The 16,640-nt window shown below is 34.9% G+C and overlaps 1 protein-coding gene across 2 annotated transcripts; it reads right to left on the reverse strand.

Moving 5' to 3' along the window:
- Positions 1-430: 430 nt before the first annotated feature.
- On the reverse strand, positions 431-16,146 carry LOC132133434 (Wilms tumor protein homolog). Of its 2 annotated transcripts, none has more exons than XM_059546248.1 (9): positions 15,451-16,146; positions 12,679-12,801; positions 11,082-11,184; positions 7,847-7,933; positions 5,259-5,358; positions 3,887-4,034; positions 3,713-3,802; positions 2,429-2,512; positions 431-1,448 (listed from the first exon to the last, which is right to left on the reverse strand). In XM_059546248.1, the coding sequence occupies exons 1-9, from the start codon at positions 15,845-15,847 to the stop codon at positions 1,327-1,329; spliced, it is 1,254 nt and encodes a 417-aa protein (XP_059402231.1). In that variant the 5' UTR covers positions 15,848-16,146; the 3' UTR covers positions 431-1,326. The 2 variants fall into 2 exon arrangements, with proteins under 2 accessions (XP_059402231.1, XP_059402230.1); XM_059546247.1 differs by having other exon boundaries at positions 433-1,448; positions 2,420-2,512; positions 15,451-16,143.
- Positions 16,147-16,640: the final 494 nt, after the last annotated feature.

The raw sequence follows: 16,640 nt of genomic DNA on the forward strand, positions 1-16,640 counted from the left end.
ATTTTCCAATGCAAACATCTAAAGATCCCTAGATCAAGCTATATTTACTTAAGAAGCTAAATGAAAGTCTTGTTTAATGAGAAATTGGTCACAGTGATTAAAAACAGAACTATTGGCTCAGAAAAATCTACATATTTAATATGGAACACAAGTTTGCATTCCCTATTGACAGACGTTTGTTCGTGTTTTAAGCACAAGCTCACTTAAATTTGTTCAAATCTCAGAAAACAAGAGTTCATATGTTCAGTATGCATATCTTGACTTAAGAATGTTTAGATATACATTTTGATAAACAAAGCAAAAATCCTGAGGATGGTATTCATTTTGTGCACTGCATTCAATATTTGATGCATTGACTTTTAGACCTTAATTTGTGGAAAGGTGAATTAAGACTTTTTAAAACCTGCATTAACCTTGAATACAGTCCATAATTAAAAATCACACTAAATGAGACATTAACTATCAAGTGACAACCGTAAAATGTTTCTCTATTTAAAATAATTCAATAAATTGGACCTTTAAAATTCAATTCAGAGCTTCACATTTCATCAAGTTAATGCCGAGAGTTTAATAAAAATAAAAAAGTCAATAACAGATATATATGACAAACATACAAACAAAGATCATTTATATAAAAAAGTAAAATAAAATAAAAACATTTCCATCCAAGTATGGTTCACATTTCTTTCCGTTACTTACATAAGAGTCACATTTCCCACAAACAGAATTTTACCTGTTAGATTTTAATTTTTTGGTGTTGGCTGAGGATTGAAATTAATATTTACAACCTGACCACAACCGCTCAGTCACATAACCAGTGTGACCTACTCATAAATTAACTGGTCAAAGAGAGTGGATTTTTTACAAACAGCATGGACGAGCGCTTCAGTGGAGAGAGCTTCACAATTCCAGATAAAAACATGCCAAGGACGGATAGTTTTGATGAGTTTCACAAGGAGAAAAAAAGTACATTTTTAATTTACAACAAACATAATAAATTACTCTAAAAACGACATCATTAACTGTTAGTTACATAATATTTCACATCCCAAATCTCAAAATCTTATTTAAGACATTAGGTTTCCTCACTGGAACCATGCTTTTATATTCAAGCCACTGTAATGGTGTATTTGAAGCCTGTTGCGAGCTGCCTCTAGGGGGCGCTGCACATGCAGATAAAGATAGTGTTGTCTTGTCTTGCCAGTTTCCCATATCCACAACCAGAACTATTATAAAGGAAAACAGACTATTGCTTTTCCTTAAACAAGCTGCAGTTAATGCTTTGGGATGGGGCAGCACCAGCACCCCCTGCCAATGGGACGTGGCTCAGATGGCCAGCTGCAGCTTCGTCAGATTCCTCTGGTGCATGTTGTGGTGCCTGACAAGCTCATCAGACCTGGCGAACTTCTTCTGGCAGTTTGGCCATCTGCAGTTGAAGGGCTTCTCACCTGAGAGAGATAAAGAGGATATAGACATTAGCATGGAATCGAAGGTAAAAGTAGAAGATCAATAAGAAATATCAATCTTTTTGAAATAATATTGAGGTCACCTAGAGTATTGGTTCTCAACTGGTGGGTCGTAACCCAGATAATAAATAAATGCAAATAAACAAATTTAATTAACCATATAATTGTGTATAGGATAACAAAAAATGATAATATAACACAAATTATTTAAATAATGTATCAAATTTGAAAAACTATATTTATTTATTTAAAGCTGTGCATTCAATCAGTCCTTATCAAAAATGGACTGAAATTCATTCAAATTCAATACATTTAGACATATATATATTTTTAATACAGCCTTTATTTATGTTAATAATTTTGCATATGATTGGACATACACAGTTATTGATACTAATGATATTTTTTGGACATTTTTATTGACTTTGGTATGGTAAGAACTTCTTCTGCTTTTAATATCTACTATCATTCGACTAAAACAAACAAACAAAACAACATGCATTATGAATATTTCACTACTAATAATTATTACTATTATTTATGCAAAACTTCCTTTGTGATCTACTATATTTATTTGTATTTATCTCTTTGTTTTATTTATCAATTATATTTATAAATGGACACAAAAAAATTTCATCTTTGTTTTCGACATTATGCATTTAATAACCTTTTTAAAAGTTGAGTTATAATTAGTTTTATGTTTTTTTGTAGTAAAGAAAAATTGACACGTTATTTAAGAATGGTAACAGATTGTTGAAAATCGTGAATATTAGTAAAAATATATTTATATTATTTGTAGTTGAGAACCACTGCAGTCAACTGATTTTTCAGTGTGCTCTTTCGAATACACACCAAAAATATCAAGCTTATGTCAAATCAATATCAAATCCTATATTATATCAAAGAGTGGAAAGAGAGGAGAGAATCATGAAAAAATGAAAAGGTTTACGCACTTGTTTTACCTGTATGTGTCCGGGTGTGGGTCTTAAGGTGGTCTGACCGTGAGAACTTTCTCTGACAGGTTTCGCACTGGAATGGCTTAACGCCTACACACACACAGGAACACACAAGTGTGGTCACACACACACACACATACAGCACACACACAAGGAGAGGACGTGTACAGGCTACAGTAGAGAGGCCATGCCAAAATGTGTCAAAATGAGTGAAAAAGCGCTCTTATATTAAGTATGTGAGCAATACATTGGCAAACACTTGCGCTAAATGAAGAAATAATCAAATTGTTTTCCAAGTGAAAATGTAAACATATAGGCAACTTTAAGTGACAAAGTGTCGACTGTTGTTTTTTTTATATTTATATATTTATATTTATATATATTTAATATTTTTGTTTAAGATATGAAGAATTAGCATCATTAACATCATTCTACGTGCATGGCAGTGTCACTGTGGGTTTGGGGATTGTGGGAAATCTGAATCAAGTCTTTGGAGCCCTTTTAAAAAATAAAGTACACTACTTTGAAAATACTTTGTACTTTGAAAATAATATATACTTTAAAATAATATGAATGTAATGTTTTTGGACACTTAACTGCATATTGTTAACAATTAAATGAAAATGTTTTATAGTTCATATTAAATGCACTTAAGTACATCTTAATATGCGATTTCATAATTGTCATAATTATCTTCTATTGTCTTTGAAATATGATTAAAGTGTACTGTCGAATATACTGACAAGAATTTATGGTAAACTAAAATATGTTTTAATGTCATTTTTATTGAAACTTTTATGTCATGTACTTATGTATGATGAAGTTGCAATTTAGTACATTTAAGATATTTAATCTTAATATATATAAATATTTAAATTAATTAATTTAAAGATACACTAAATAACTTATAGTCAAGTATTTGTGCTTTAACATTTAAGTATACTTCTTTACAGCATGACAAAATATTAATATAAAGATTTTAAATGAACTTTAAAGTAAAACATTTCATTTGACACTAGTGAGTTATTACACACTATTAGTATAAAAAAAGTGAGGTTTTTAAAAGTGTACTTAAGCGTGCTAGGAATGTACACTTAAATTATCTTTATATATATATATATATATATATATATATATATACTTTTTAAATTGTAATACAATTAAGCACACTTCTTTTTCAAAAGAGGGCATAGATCTGAAAATCTCCCTCACCAAATAGTTTAATATGCTACCAAGGAAGTACTTGAGGAAAACAGGAAGAGAGAAACTATAAGAGATGGAGGCGCAAACCTGTGTGTCTTCTCTGGTGTCTTTTTAGCTGGTCTGATCTGGAGAACCTGCGACCACAGTCTGTGAAGTCACACTGATAGGGTTTCTCCCCTATGAGTTTAATACAACCAAACATGTTAATGATAACCTTAGCATTTGTGCTAATGGTATTTATTTGTGGTATTTGTGTCTTACCTGTATGTTTACGGCTGTGCATCTGTAAGTGAGATAGTTTAAAGTATCTTTTGTTACAGCCCGGGTAGGCGCACATGAACGGCCTTTTTTCGTTGGTTTCAGATGAACGCACAATGGCGGGTGTAATGCCCGGTACTCTCCGCACATCCTGCGAGAAAGTCAAAAACACTCAATTCATGCTACAACAAAAGCTGCGCAGTGAACAAGACATCCAAACCCAGCGCCCATGGGGAAAACTAATGATTAGCATGTCCAATCGGTTCATTACTGCAGAATTAACTGTGAAATGATCATTCAGATTTCCCCATGCTACTGATATGAGCTCTAACTGTGAGCGGTTAGTCACGGACGTTAGGCAGACCCTATTTCACTGCTTCACTCCCCCCGTTCCTCCCCTTTCCCTCATTTGCCCACTGCTAAAGCCCATCTGCTCTTAATTAAGTAGCGCTTAGCATAATGGCATTTCTGTACACTGGAATGTTAATGAATGAGTGTTAAGTGTTACTGATAAGTAAATTACTGGAACTGTTCTACAGCTTTAGTGCCAGACTTATATATTGACCCCACGGGGATGATAACACAGCAGGCCAGGCAATAAAAGCAGCGCTTAGCATGCTACGTTTGATTTGTTTGTGACAGTTAAATTCAGATTAGCTGTCTGCAACGATAAATTTCAGATAAAGTTTTTTATGCATCTATCTATCTATCTATCTATCTATCTATCTATCTATCTATCTATCTATCTATCTATCTATCTATCTATCTATCTATCTAAACACTGCAAGTTGCCCATCATGCATTTATATAATAAAGAGGGAAAGAATAAACAGAGAAGTGAAGAAATGGATCCCATTCTGAGCGAGAGCAGCTCTGGAGTATCTCTTCTTTTACAGCTTTAAGGCCGCTGACAGACATTAATTAAGAGCTAATGATTTATATGGATACACAGCAGGCAACTGGAAACTGCAGCTTTACGGCTAATGGACTTTTTTAAGTGATTCCTCTTCGCTTTTCATCCTGAAATGCCTTTCAAATCTCTCAACTATTCTGGCAGGGGCCTGCTTCCTCTCGCATTGCGTTCTCATTGCGTCAGATGGTTTTCTTCAGCACTTTATTTTTAAATTACATTTGTCTCTCTTTTTTATTAGTTATTTAAGGGACTGTACTGCACTTTTTAGATTATAGATCATTTTAGCAAGTTGTATAATCAACCTTTTGATTTAGGGTTGTGTATGAGGTGTGTGTCAGTGTCTGTGTGTCTTTGTACACCATGGCCTGACCTTGGCCCAATGTGGGCACATCCCAAGAGCACAAAGAATCTTAGTGTGTCCTGAGAGTGAACTCAACAGGGCCGTGAGCAAGAGATACTGACCTGAAGGCCTCTGAAGACGCCGTGGGTGTGGATGCGGTACTGCGTGCTGCAGCTGTAGACCATGGGCGTGCTGGGGTCACTCTCATACCCTCCGGAGTGGCTGGTTGGGATGAAATAGGGGAATATTTTGTTAAAGTGATCAGGTGGAATAAAGTAGGTTTATAAAAAAAATATATAATAATTGAAAATAAAATAATGGAAATTTTATTTTCTAGTTATAAGCATGAATCTAGTGATTTCATTATTATTTTTAACATTTTGTCTATTTATTTGATTTGTATGCTTAAAACAACAATAAATTACCAATGGGGTAAAAAATAGGTCTCAGTAACTTTTTTTTCAGCAAGGATGCATTAAAATGATCAAATTTTACAAGCAAATACATTTATAATTTTACAAAAGAGTCCTATTTTCATCAAATAAATGCAGCCATGGCGAGGATAAGAGACATATTTCAAAGACATTTAAAAGTAAGCCCAACAAGCTTTAGCTTGTTAGCTTTTTTGATAATGTTCAACAATTAACAATTGCTTAACAATTGTTCCATGCTAAAGCAACTGTCCACAAAATGTAATTCTAACTCATAACTTTCTCATTTATGCACAACGGCAGATACAGTCCTTCCTAAGTCTCCCCATGCATTATTTCACATAGTTTGGATGACATATAGAGGGCATTGCTAGCCATAAAATACACAGAGTCATGTCTTTGTAACTCATCTTGACATTGGGGCAAATTGCTCCCTGTTTCAAAGAGCAATATTTTTGCCCTAAACATCTGAGGTAGGGCAAGTCAGAGAGATGAATGGGGAATGTATGGTCTTGCTCACTGTTGAACTTCTGCCTGAACCTCTGGGGTATGGCTTTTTACATCACGCTGTAAAATCACGTTTCTCAAGACAATTCTACACCATGTTTCTCCGCTTTGGAGAAAAGACCACACATTATGGAAACTGTTTTTCGTTACTGTGAAAATCTTTCCCTTGCTCAAACAAATTTTCACGAAGTTCACAAGTTCTCTTTGTCTGAATTCAAGACCAGCCAGACAGAAAAGACAGTCCAAAACAGTATCCTGCAGTAAATCTTCTCACAGTTCATTCATTCACCCTAGCCAAACCACCTTGGGCTTGCGACACGCATGGGATCTGGAGGTATGCAAAGAGCTATAGATAGTTGGATGTATATAGGAATGATTAAGTTTGGCTTGAGGAGCCACAGCAACGCTTCCATGGCAGCCCCCTTGAGATCGATCAGTATATCTGATTTTTCCTAAACTGAATCCAGCCCCGTCCCTCTCATTTATCAGCATATGAATCATTCGGTCACCGAGGGCTTTTCTGATTCTTTCAGGGAGGCTGGGGAGAGGTCACAGCCTCCTCACCGCCTGGCCGAACGTGATTGCAGATTCTCGCTTGGGTCCCAGGGGGAGTAAAGACTGTCCCATTGTGCACTGATGCACTTCCACCTCCCCCCTGCACGGCTCCCTTCCTCTTGGCAGGTCGGCGCTCGGCCCGGTCAAGGCTGAGGTGCCACTGGTAGAAATATATGGCAGGATATCATTCTCTAGCCAGACAAAACAGAGGCTAATTCTGCATGTGCACACTCAACTCTCTGGCACAAACAAAAAGATGAGAAGAAAGTTGTGGAGAAGAGATCATGGTCATGTGAAACTTTGCTAAAAAGAACCAGCTCACAAGAGTCATTTGTTCGGGAATCAGCCAAAACTGCTCTATCTTTTTGATTCACTCAAAAACCTGATTCATTAGAATCATTTGTTCGGGGATCAGACTAAACTGGTTGCGCTGTAATTAATTCATTACAAGGAACTGACTCATTCACAAGAGACAATTGTTCCGAATCAGACTACACTTGAAGAGGTTTTCGTTTCACTAAAAAGAAGCTGTTTATAGGAGTAACTGTAATCTGATTTAAATGAATCGAGCTGTCTGTTGATTCAGTTGAATAAGGCAGGAAACACATTAACATTATTGTATTCCACAAGAATGGAGGAAGAATGTGCGTGACAACAGTTAACGGATCCGAATGTCACTCGGTTAAGCTATTTAAAGCAATAGAACTAGTTCTTAACAAGAAAAAACACTTTTTAATTTTAACACCTACAGTTTCATTCAACCAATAGCATACATTTGGGATAAGTGTTAAAGAAACTTGTCAATATATTTGCTTTTTTTTTTTTTTTTTTTTGTTGGTGCTAGAGGCACAAAAATTACACTTCACCTCAAATAATGTTTTTAATTTAAAAGAAAAAAAAATATTTTGACATCAAACTTTTCTCTTTCTTTTTTTCAGGCTTATAATTGTACTATTTGAAATGAATTTGCATGGCAATGCACCAGAAAAGAAACAGAACCCAACCCATTGTGGTTCACACACATAATCCAACTTGAATTCAGACTTTTTATCAGGCCCTCACAATAAATTAAATTCCCATTTATTATTCCTAGTCTAAGTACCAGCTTAAATGAAGCATATTATAAGTCCTCCTCCTCTCTTAGCTGAAACAAATATGTGCTTATTCAAATCACAGAAGAATTTCCTATGTGACAGAAGCGGGTCACGTCAACCTACCTCTTTATGGTGGACGCCAGAGAGTTGACGGGATTCCACGCCATGCATTCCAACTGTGACGCTGCCATTTGATATAAATTATCACTGCTAGGATGGAAAACAACAGAAATACTATTGAAGAACATATGCATATACAGTATTTTACTGTACTACAAGCACTCTTAATCTTAAAAAACAGCAACCACTGTCAGATGTAAAGAATGTGTGAATGAAAAATAGCCTTTTTGACAAAGGCATCCTGGGTAACAGCGAATGAATGTGTCATATGTGCACAAATAAAAGGAGGTTAACCAAACCACTGGGGTGATCAGTTAATCAGGTGATCCCTCTGACCAAAAACCTGCCATGCTTTATTAAAAGCCTGTCCGTAGGACCATTAGTTTCCTTGCCAGGTGCTCACCCAAACACATAGTTTGGATTTATCTACAGCAACTCTGACATCATAGTGTTTCATCATAGACAGGCCACAGTGTACGGCGGTATGAACTGGTACCTGGTACTGCGCCTGCTTCACTGCTGAAGAAACATAACAGTATTTCAGTAACAAGAGAGAAAATACTGGCCAAAGAACCTAATCTGACACGTTTGTGTTAGAAATGTTTCAGGACAATTCCAAAAATGATAACTTAGTTTAGTTGTGATTGACAGAATAAATTTAATTTTAATGATTTGTCATAAAGGTATATTCCTGCACATGTTGAACTCAATCAACAGCATTTGTGGCATAGTGTTGGTTAGCACAAAAATACATTTTGACTTCCTTTTCTTAAAAAATTAAATAAAATATGCGTTATATTGAGGCACAATGAAAGCGAATGGACCCAATTCCTAAATGTTCAAATATTTCAAATGTATAGTCTCAAGACTTACAATAAACATTATACGATATGCATTAACATGATTTTAGTGTGAAGCAATTGCTAACTAATCTTTACTGTGTAAAGTTGTACAGTTTTACAATTCATTGCCTTAACTATGTAACGCCTAAAACCTTAAAATTACTGTAAAAAATTATATTTTTTTATAAAGCTCTGCATCTCAAATAATAATACACAGGTTTTAACAGATTTAATATCATTACTTTTATAAAATGAACCTGTAATTGTGATTCCTTTAAACAGGATAAAATACATGATGTTTAAACACTGATTGTTTCAGCCACAAGATGTACAGTAAACTATGTTTTAATATGATTTTAGCATGCATTATGCAAAAATTGCATACTAATCATTTCTTTGTAAAGATATATCCAATTTGATGATTAATTTGCATGACAACGTGATGCATAAAACCCCCCAAAAAAAACAATAAAAAGAAAAAGGCGGTGAAATTAATTTACAAAGCTTTGCAGCTCAAATAATACACGGGTTTTAATTGAAGATTTAATGTCAGTGCTTATATAAAATGAACTTTGAATTCATGGAAAAGATCTAATATATGGTCTGATAAGCTCCACCGTTCAACTTTGCTCTGTGAACATGGTCTGGATCTTAGTTTTTCAGTTTTGACGCACCAGACACAGATGGAAGCAGGAAGTCTGTAGATTTTGAATGGTTTACATTTTCGTACACTACAGTACATCTGCTTTTGAGATTAACAACCTAATTTTACTTTGAAAATCTGGACGCCTTGTGCTGCCTAAAAACTGCTTTAACCAGAGGCCTGTGTAAATACAGGGCTGTAGGTACCAGGCATTTGATTTGAAAAGCATCACAGCTTTCTGATTTGAAGATTCACAGCCCCTTCACTGCAGCCCGATAGGAGACTGTTTATTACAGCGCAGAGAAACGGGAACTGGAAAATGCTGTACGACCTGAGTCAAAGTCCTCTTATCATCCCAATTCTGTTATTTTGAATCTTTATGTTCCCTCTGTGCTGGAAAAACAACAAGGCGAAAGCATCCTAGGAATGTGAGATCATTTTGGGGCTGTAGTACTCACACTGTTAGCCGAAGTTGCAAAGGGAATTCCACTGAGAACAGTTAACCACTTATCAGAATGAAAGAATTCAGAGCTGGTCTGAAAGTGCAAACGGGAGGTGGATTAAACCGTTTATCTTGGAGTAGTACACAATGCTGTTCAGCACTTGACCTTTATTAAGCACATTTGACAGAACCCAGCTTTTAATTGGCAATATGCTGTGAAAGGAAATTATACCTATTTGCATTTTAAACCCCTGACACTATTGTTTTATACTGATTAAATACAATTTGGGACTTTTTTCCCATAATATATATATATATATATATATATATATATATATAAAGATTAGATTTAAAGATTAGACGTTTTTTTTTAAAGAGATTAATACTTTTATTCAACAAGGATGCATTAAATTAATCAAATGTTTTAAAATATTTATTTTGTTCTTTTGAGCTTTCTGTTCATCAAGGAATCTGGAAAAAACAAATTTTAATTGCTAATAATAATAAAATATTAGAATGATTCCTGAAGGATCATGTGACACTGAAGACTGGATTAATGATGCTGAAAATTCAGCTTTGCATCACAGGAATAAATTACATTTTGAAATATATTAAAATAGAAAAAAGCTCTTGTAATTTGTAATAAGATTTCACAATATTACTGTCTTTACTGTATCCTTCATCAAATTAATGCAGTCTCTACACTTTAAAAATAATTGTAAAAATCTTACCGACCCTAAACTTTTGAATCGTAGTGCATATTTTTAATGCTTTAACCATTTTTTGTTCTTTAAAAAAAATCCCTGCAGAAACTTTATTCGAACATCCTCCTTTTCCTTCTCTTGTTGCCTAACTTTCCCACTTCCTCTACGTACTCAGTGGCAACGTGACTTTTTGGAGCAGCCATAACAGATTCTGACGTGTCTTTGATTGTTGCACAGTCCTGCTCACTGAACAGAACCGGATTTGAACTTCCTGCACCCCATGTGTCCTAACAACTATCAGTTGTACTGTCTGTAGCCTTTCTGGACAATTTTATTTATTTATTTTTTTAAGAATTTTGTGACCATGTGCATGCCTTTTCGTTCATATTGCTCATTTCTCATTTCATATCTCATTTCCTTCATATCTTTTAAGATACATATTATATTTTATGAAATCTGTTTTTCTGTTAAGAAAACATTTAAGAAACATTCGAAGTGGCAATGATCTACATGTCTTGTAGAGAGAAAGTGAGGAGTCAGACATGTAAGGAACACGTTTCAGAAGGCTTTGAGATGTTATTTGTGAAGGATAGGACTGGAGCCGTACCTGTTGTATGGGTTCCTCAGGAGCAGAGCTTGACTTCCTGTACAGCTGTCTGAGGGAGTGTGGCAGCCGTATACTGGAGGAGGGACAGGATACTGCTGGTCACCTGAAAGAAAACAAACATAAATGAAAAACCTTTGATGGCGTTTATTTCTGGCACTGATTTGATTTCTAAGATCTTATACCAAGGCATCTACAACATCTATGTATTGGCCCAAAATTAGATTTTATATATATATATATATATATATATATATATATATATATATATATATATATATATATATATATATATATATATATATATATATATATATTAATAATAATAATAATAATAAAAACCATATTAGACATTAACTCACACATTATATAAATATAGTAAAAAAAATTAATTGGACATTTCTAAAATAAATAGTAGTATTTCTTTACATTCTGAGTATAAATGTCATATAAATATTGTAAAACAAAATGCTTTATTGCTTTTATCTTTTGTGCATTATTTAATGTCTTTTTGGATTTAATATGTATCTTTTTGGATTTTATTATCGATATTAACTATGTAAGTATTGTAGAAAATAAAATATTATAAAAAGAAAAAGATAAATATTTATTTTTAATACAAATTTTTTTGTGTTTTTTGTGTTCATTTTTTTCCAGTGTTTTATGTTTTCTTCTAAGTTGTGTATAATTTTGTACCAGTTTATATTTTTTAAATTAAATAATTATTTTAAAATAAACATGACTTCATACAGTACTTATGCAAGAGATAAAGAAAAACCTTTTTTTCCTTAAGAAATGTTCTAATGTTTCACTTCTTTCACTCCTTGGATAACCACATTGTGTTATTGTGTTTTAATACATTTTGTTTTTAATACTTTTCAGTAGAGTTTAATTAATGAGAATGAACATTTGTGCACTCTGTTTGTCTGGAGTCCCTGATGGAAAATATCCATGCCTAGATGCTCAGAGTATCATAACTTTGCTGTCCAGCGAAATGCATGATCGAGCATGTGTGGCGTAGTCCGTCTTTCAAAGGCAATAAGTGCTTGAGGGAGGGTTATGGAGACGCAGCCGAGTACACTTAGCAGTTATGAAAACAACAGACTGACTTTCTTTGAAGCCATAAAGCACGTAAACCTCTCGCTCTCCGTTTCAAAGTGCAAATGAGGAATCACTGCTTTGGTTCATCCGGTCCCTGTATTGTGAATGTGTCTCATGGTAATTCTAAACATTCCAAAAGGCATCTCACATTGCAGAGTCTTCTGGTCACAAGCATGGAGACCTCAGAGAGAATTTACTGTGGCACAATGAACACCAAATCGTCCGGTTAGCTGTTTGCTGATGTTTAATATTATGATGTATGTAAGAGCAGAAAAGTCTATGGGGCGAAGAAAAGTTTAGGCTGATTTACTGTTCAGCAATGGGACGTTTTTGTGCAACTTGCCCCCTTACTGACATTACAGAGATCGCTCTGTAAGTTCAAAGAGCAAGGGCACGATCTCAAACACGCAGAAAGTGTTTGCAGATTAGAATCTCTTCCAATATGTGCACTTATAAAAACATTATAAAATGTAATTTAGTGCATGGTGTGTTTGTTTACCCATGTTGCTTTGCTGCGTGATGGGGTCCTCGTGCTTGAAGGAATGGTTGGGAAACTGCGAGGTGTGGTGGGAAGGTGTGTGTCCGTAGTTCGTGGCTCCATCAAAAGACACTGTGCCATAACCTGGGACAGATAATATAAACGAAGTCAGAAATATTGTAAATATATATTTGTAAATATTTTATCATAAAAAAACATTTATATATTTTAAATACATAAATAACAACAATATATTTAGAAATATATTATTTTTATATAATAGTGAAAATATATATTTTACACACAGATCTTATGTTTTTGACATTTTTGAATTGTATTATTATTCCGTAAATGTTGAATATTTTTATAAGTTAGAATTATATTTTAAATATAAGTTTTGTACCATTTATTGCCTAATTATTCAGGAAACTTTTGTTATTCTGTTATTAAACAAACACACAGCATCTCTCCATATAATAGGAATATTCTTTCTTGGATGCTAATCAGTCCTCCGTTTCCCAGCGGGGGTGAGCGGACAAGCTGTGCGAGGAAAACAAACGCTGGCAGGACGGTGTAGCCGAGAGCCGACACCAGGTTTAGAGGTGAATCATGCCTCGGTGTAACCCCAGGTCAGACATAGCATCGTAAATCATGGTCTCCCACCACCATCTTCCTTAATTACAAGCCAACCACTTTCACCTCAGACAGAGAAAAACTCATTAAAGATGACCATTTCTCTTCCCCCCTTCCAGGTCTCAGCAAGAGTTTGAAGCTGGGAGTCAGTGAAGAGCTGGTCACTGGCTGGAAGTGTGGCCTCATGTTGCGAAGAGTGGCAGTACCCACAATTAACTGTAACTTTAGATTTCCAAAATGCAATTTAGATCTAAATGAGTATCAGATGTCTTAGGGAGTGATGGTGGGTTTAAAAATTCTGGGTTAACTCAGACAAGACAAGATCTCATGTATGATGTTATGTATTATTATTGATGAACTTATCTTATTACTATCGACAGAGGAGGGCTAAAAGTTAGAACATTTTAATAAATAATAATAATAATAATAATAATAATAATACAATTATACAATACCAAATAGCAAGTATAGGAGTGGATTAAAAACTTGGATAAAATTGTTAGAAGGACTGCAAAATATGTAGCAATTTTGTAAGGTGCTTATTTAATGAAAGGAGAACAATTATCTATAATCATAAAATGCACAGAAGATATCAAATATGAATTTTATTTAATCATCAGTAATGCAGGTGTCCATACGACTTATCGTCAGAAAGAATAAAACATTTGTTTTACTTTTCTCGTCATAGTATCTTGCAGTCCAATATAATTTCAAAACATTTTTGATGCAAAATCATTAACCGTTCGCAGTACTTCTCTAATTTAGTCTTTTTTTAAATCTGTTCATTACTTAAATACAGTCTCCAACAATATGATTACTGAATGACAACTATTCAAACAGGCATTTAGTCATCGTTATGTAAAATAAAACCATAAGTACAATAATATTAGACGTTTTTTCATCTTTGTTTTTAAAAGATGCAGTTTGTCATTATAAAGAGGGAGAAAACATATTTTTCTTCTCTGACTGCAAAATCTTTATTATCCCACAAGTTGAAAACCCCAAGTCAGTAACCTGAAGTCACAGTGACACAATAATGAGTCACATGCATTAAACGCCTGTGTGATGAGATGCTTGCAACATATCTGTAAAATATCTGGGAACTGTTTTTCCAAATACAGGAGCACTGAGATACATAATTACTCAAGGCAGATAAATATGTGTAAGGTGATGACCCCGGTGATGGATAAATCACAGAATACATTTACTCATTTACTACTGTTAAAAAAAGTTCATACAAGCAAACTACACAATTTACACTCTTCAAAAGTTGTCCAATAAAATACTCACACTCACATTAAAAAATGAAAATATTAGACGATAAGTCGACTCTAATAAATGTATTTAAATGATGTTTCAAATAATGACAACCTTCTGAAAGTCTTATTTGCAAATACAAATGTATTTTAGTTAATAAAACAATTGTATAAATTTGTAATTAAAATAACTTATAATAACATTTATTATTAATAATTCAAAACAAAAAGTCTTTATGTAATCAATATTTCTGAGCACTGATGTCCTATTTAGATATTTCATCTAATTTATTAACAGTGACTTTTATGCCAATATCTGACTTATTTAAATGGTCTAGTTTCAGCATATTATGAGATTTAGATTGATGACATGTGAAATCATGGCTAAAATTAAAGAGCAGAAATCTTAATAAAAATTGTTTTTCAAGAAGTACAACATAAAAGCTGAAGCTTTAATAAGCTTGCATTAAATGTATTACACAGATGAAATCTAAACTGAAGGACTGGGGAAAAAAATTGAAATTAAAATAAGCTGTAAATTTATAGGCCCCATAAACTCTTAAAAAATAAATGTTTCAAGAAGATGTTATTCACAGCGATTCAGTAACCATTCTGGGTTCCACAAAGAACCTTTCAGTAAACAGTTCTTACAAGAATAGTTTTCCTCAATATGAAAGTGTTAATTATATTTTAATAATCTTTTTTTTCCCACTATAAAGAGCCTTATGTGGAATGTAAAACTCTAATAAAGAATCTTTTTTTTTAATGTCATGTTTTTGCCCTTGTTAAATATATTACAATTTATACTTACTGATAAACAATGGCTTATCTTTTTTAAACATTTCAAAGCAATGTCACAAATAAGCAAGAACAGAATAACAGATGTATTTAAGCAGTTTCTCACCCTGATTCCTGGAGCTGGGCTGGCTGTCCATGCAGCTAGAGAGGTAAGGACCATTGCTGAACATCCTGGGCTGACTGGGTGGAGGCTGGCTGGGTGGAGGGGCCCCGAAGGCTCCGTACCTGCAGGCCCCAGTGCCAGTGAACTGTCCGGAGAAGTGCACGGTAAAGGCGCTTAGCCCACAGTGAGGGTCTTCATGGGGGTCGGCCGTACCCCAACTGGGCTCCTGCTTGATGAAGGAGTGCTGGGCCAGCGAGCTGTAGGGAGCTCCAGTGTGAAAGTCCAGCATCGGAGCCCACTGTGGGGTGCTGCTCACGGGCAGGGCGCAGTTACCGTTCCCCCCGGGCAGTGGGGGCACGGGAGGGAGAAGAGTGTTGAGGTCACGTACATCAGAACCCATTTTTGGCTACTCACAAAATAGGCCCAGCTGAGAGAAGTTTGAGTTCGGTGCTAAAATCCAAAGTCAAGGTGTCATTGCTGAGTCAAGATGGGTCACGGGCAGAAAAAAAGTGTAGCGGCTTTTCGTTTTCGTTTTTTTTAACCAGAATAGTCCATGTCACAATGGAAGAAAGCTAACTGGAGCTCGGTTGGGAGGTCCCAGCAGGAGCGAGTTCTCGCAGGCTCTGTGAATGGAGTGACGAGAGAAGAAGAGATGTTCCTCCTTTCTTGCGTGTCTGTTTTCTTTGGAGGCCCATGAGCTCGCATACAGCCACTCTGAGGAGTCAGGAGGAGGAGGAGGAGCTACGGCTAGTGAGGATGAGGAAAGATGAGCATTACATTTCATTCATTTATTCTCCCTGTACAATACTCCTCCTTGTATACTCATAGCATTCTGGGAGTCTCAATAAACTGTGTGTTTGTGGGAGTTGAGTGCATGGATAACAATGATTCAGAGACTGGCTTTTTATGAGCTTTGAAACACATTTTAGCAGACCATGTAAAAGTTAATAAATGCACTTCTGATTTTAGCTACAGTATGCAGATGTCAGGTGGCTATTGAAGAGGTAGAAATAAAATTAAATTCCGTTTTGAATTGGAATTTAAAATTTTAATTGGTTTGTGAAAGGAAAGGCTGTAAGTTTTAACTGATCTATGCTTTGGTTAAATAGCCTTTAGTTTAGTTTCCACGCTTTATTTTGAGGCGCGTGATCTTGCGTCGTAATGACCGCGCGGAAGTTCGCGCTTTATCATTA

This window comes from Carassius carassius, chromosome 50 (assembly GCF_963082965.1).
Source record: "Carassius carassius chromosome 50, fCarCar2.1, whole genome shotgun sequence".
Taxonomy (NCBI): domain Eukaryota; kingdom Metazoa; phylum Chordata; class Actinopteri; order Cypriniformes; family Cyprinidae; genus Carassius; species Carassius carassius.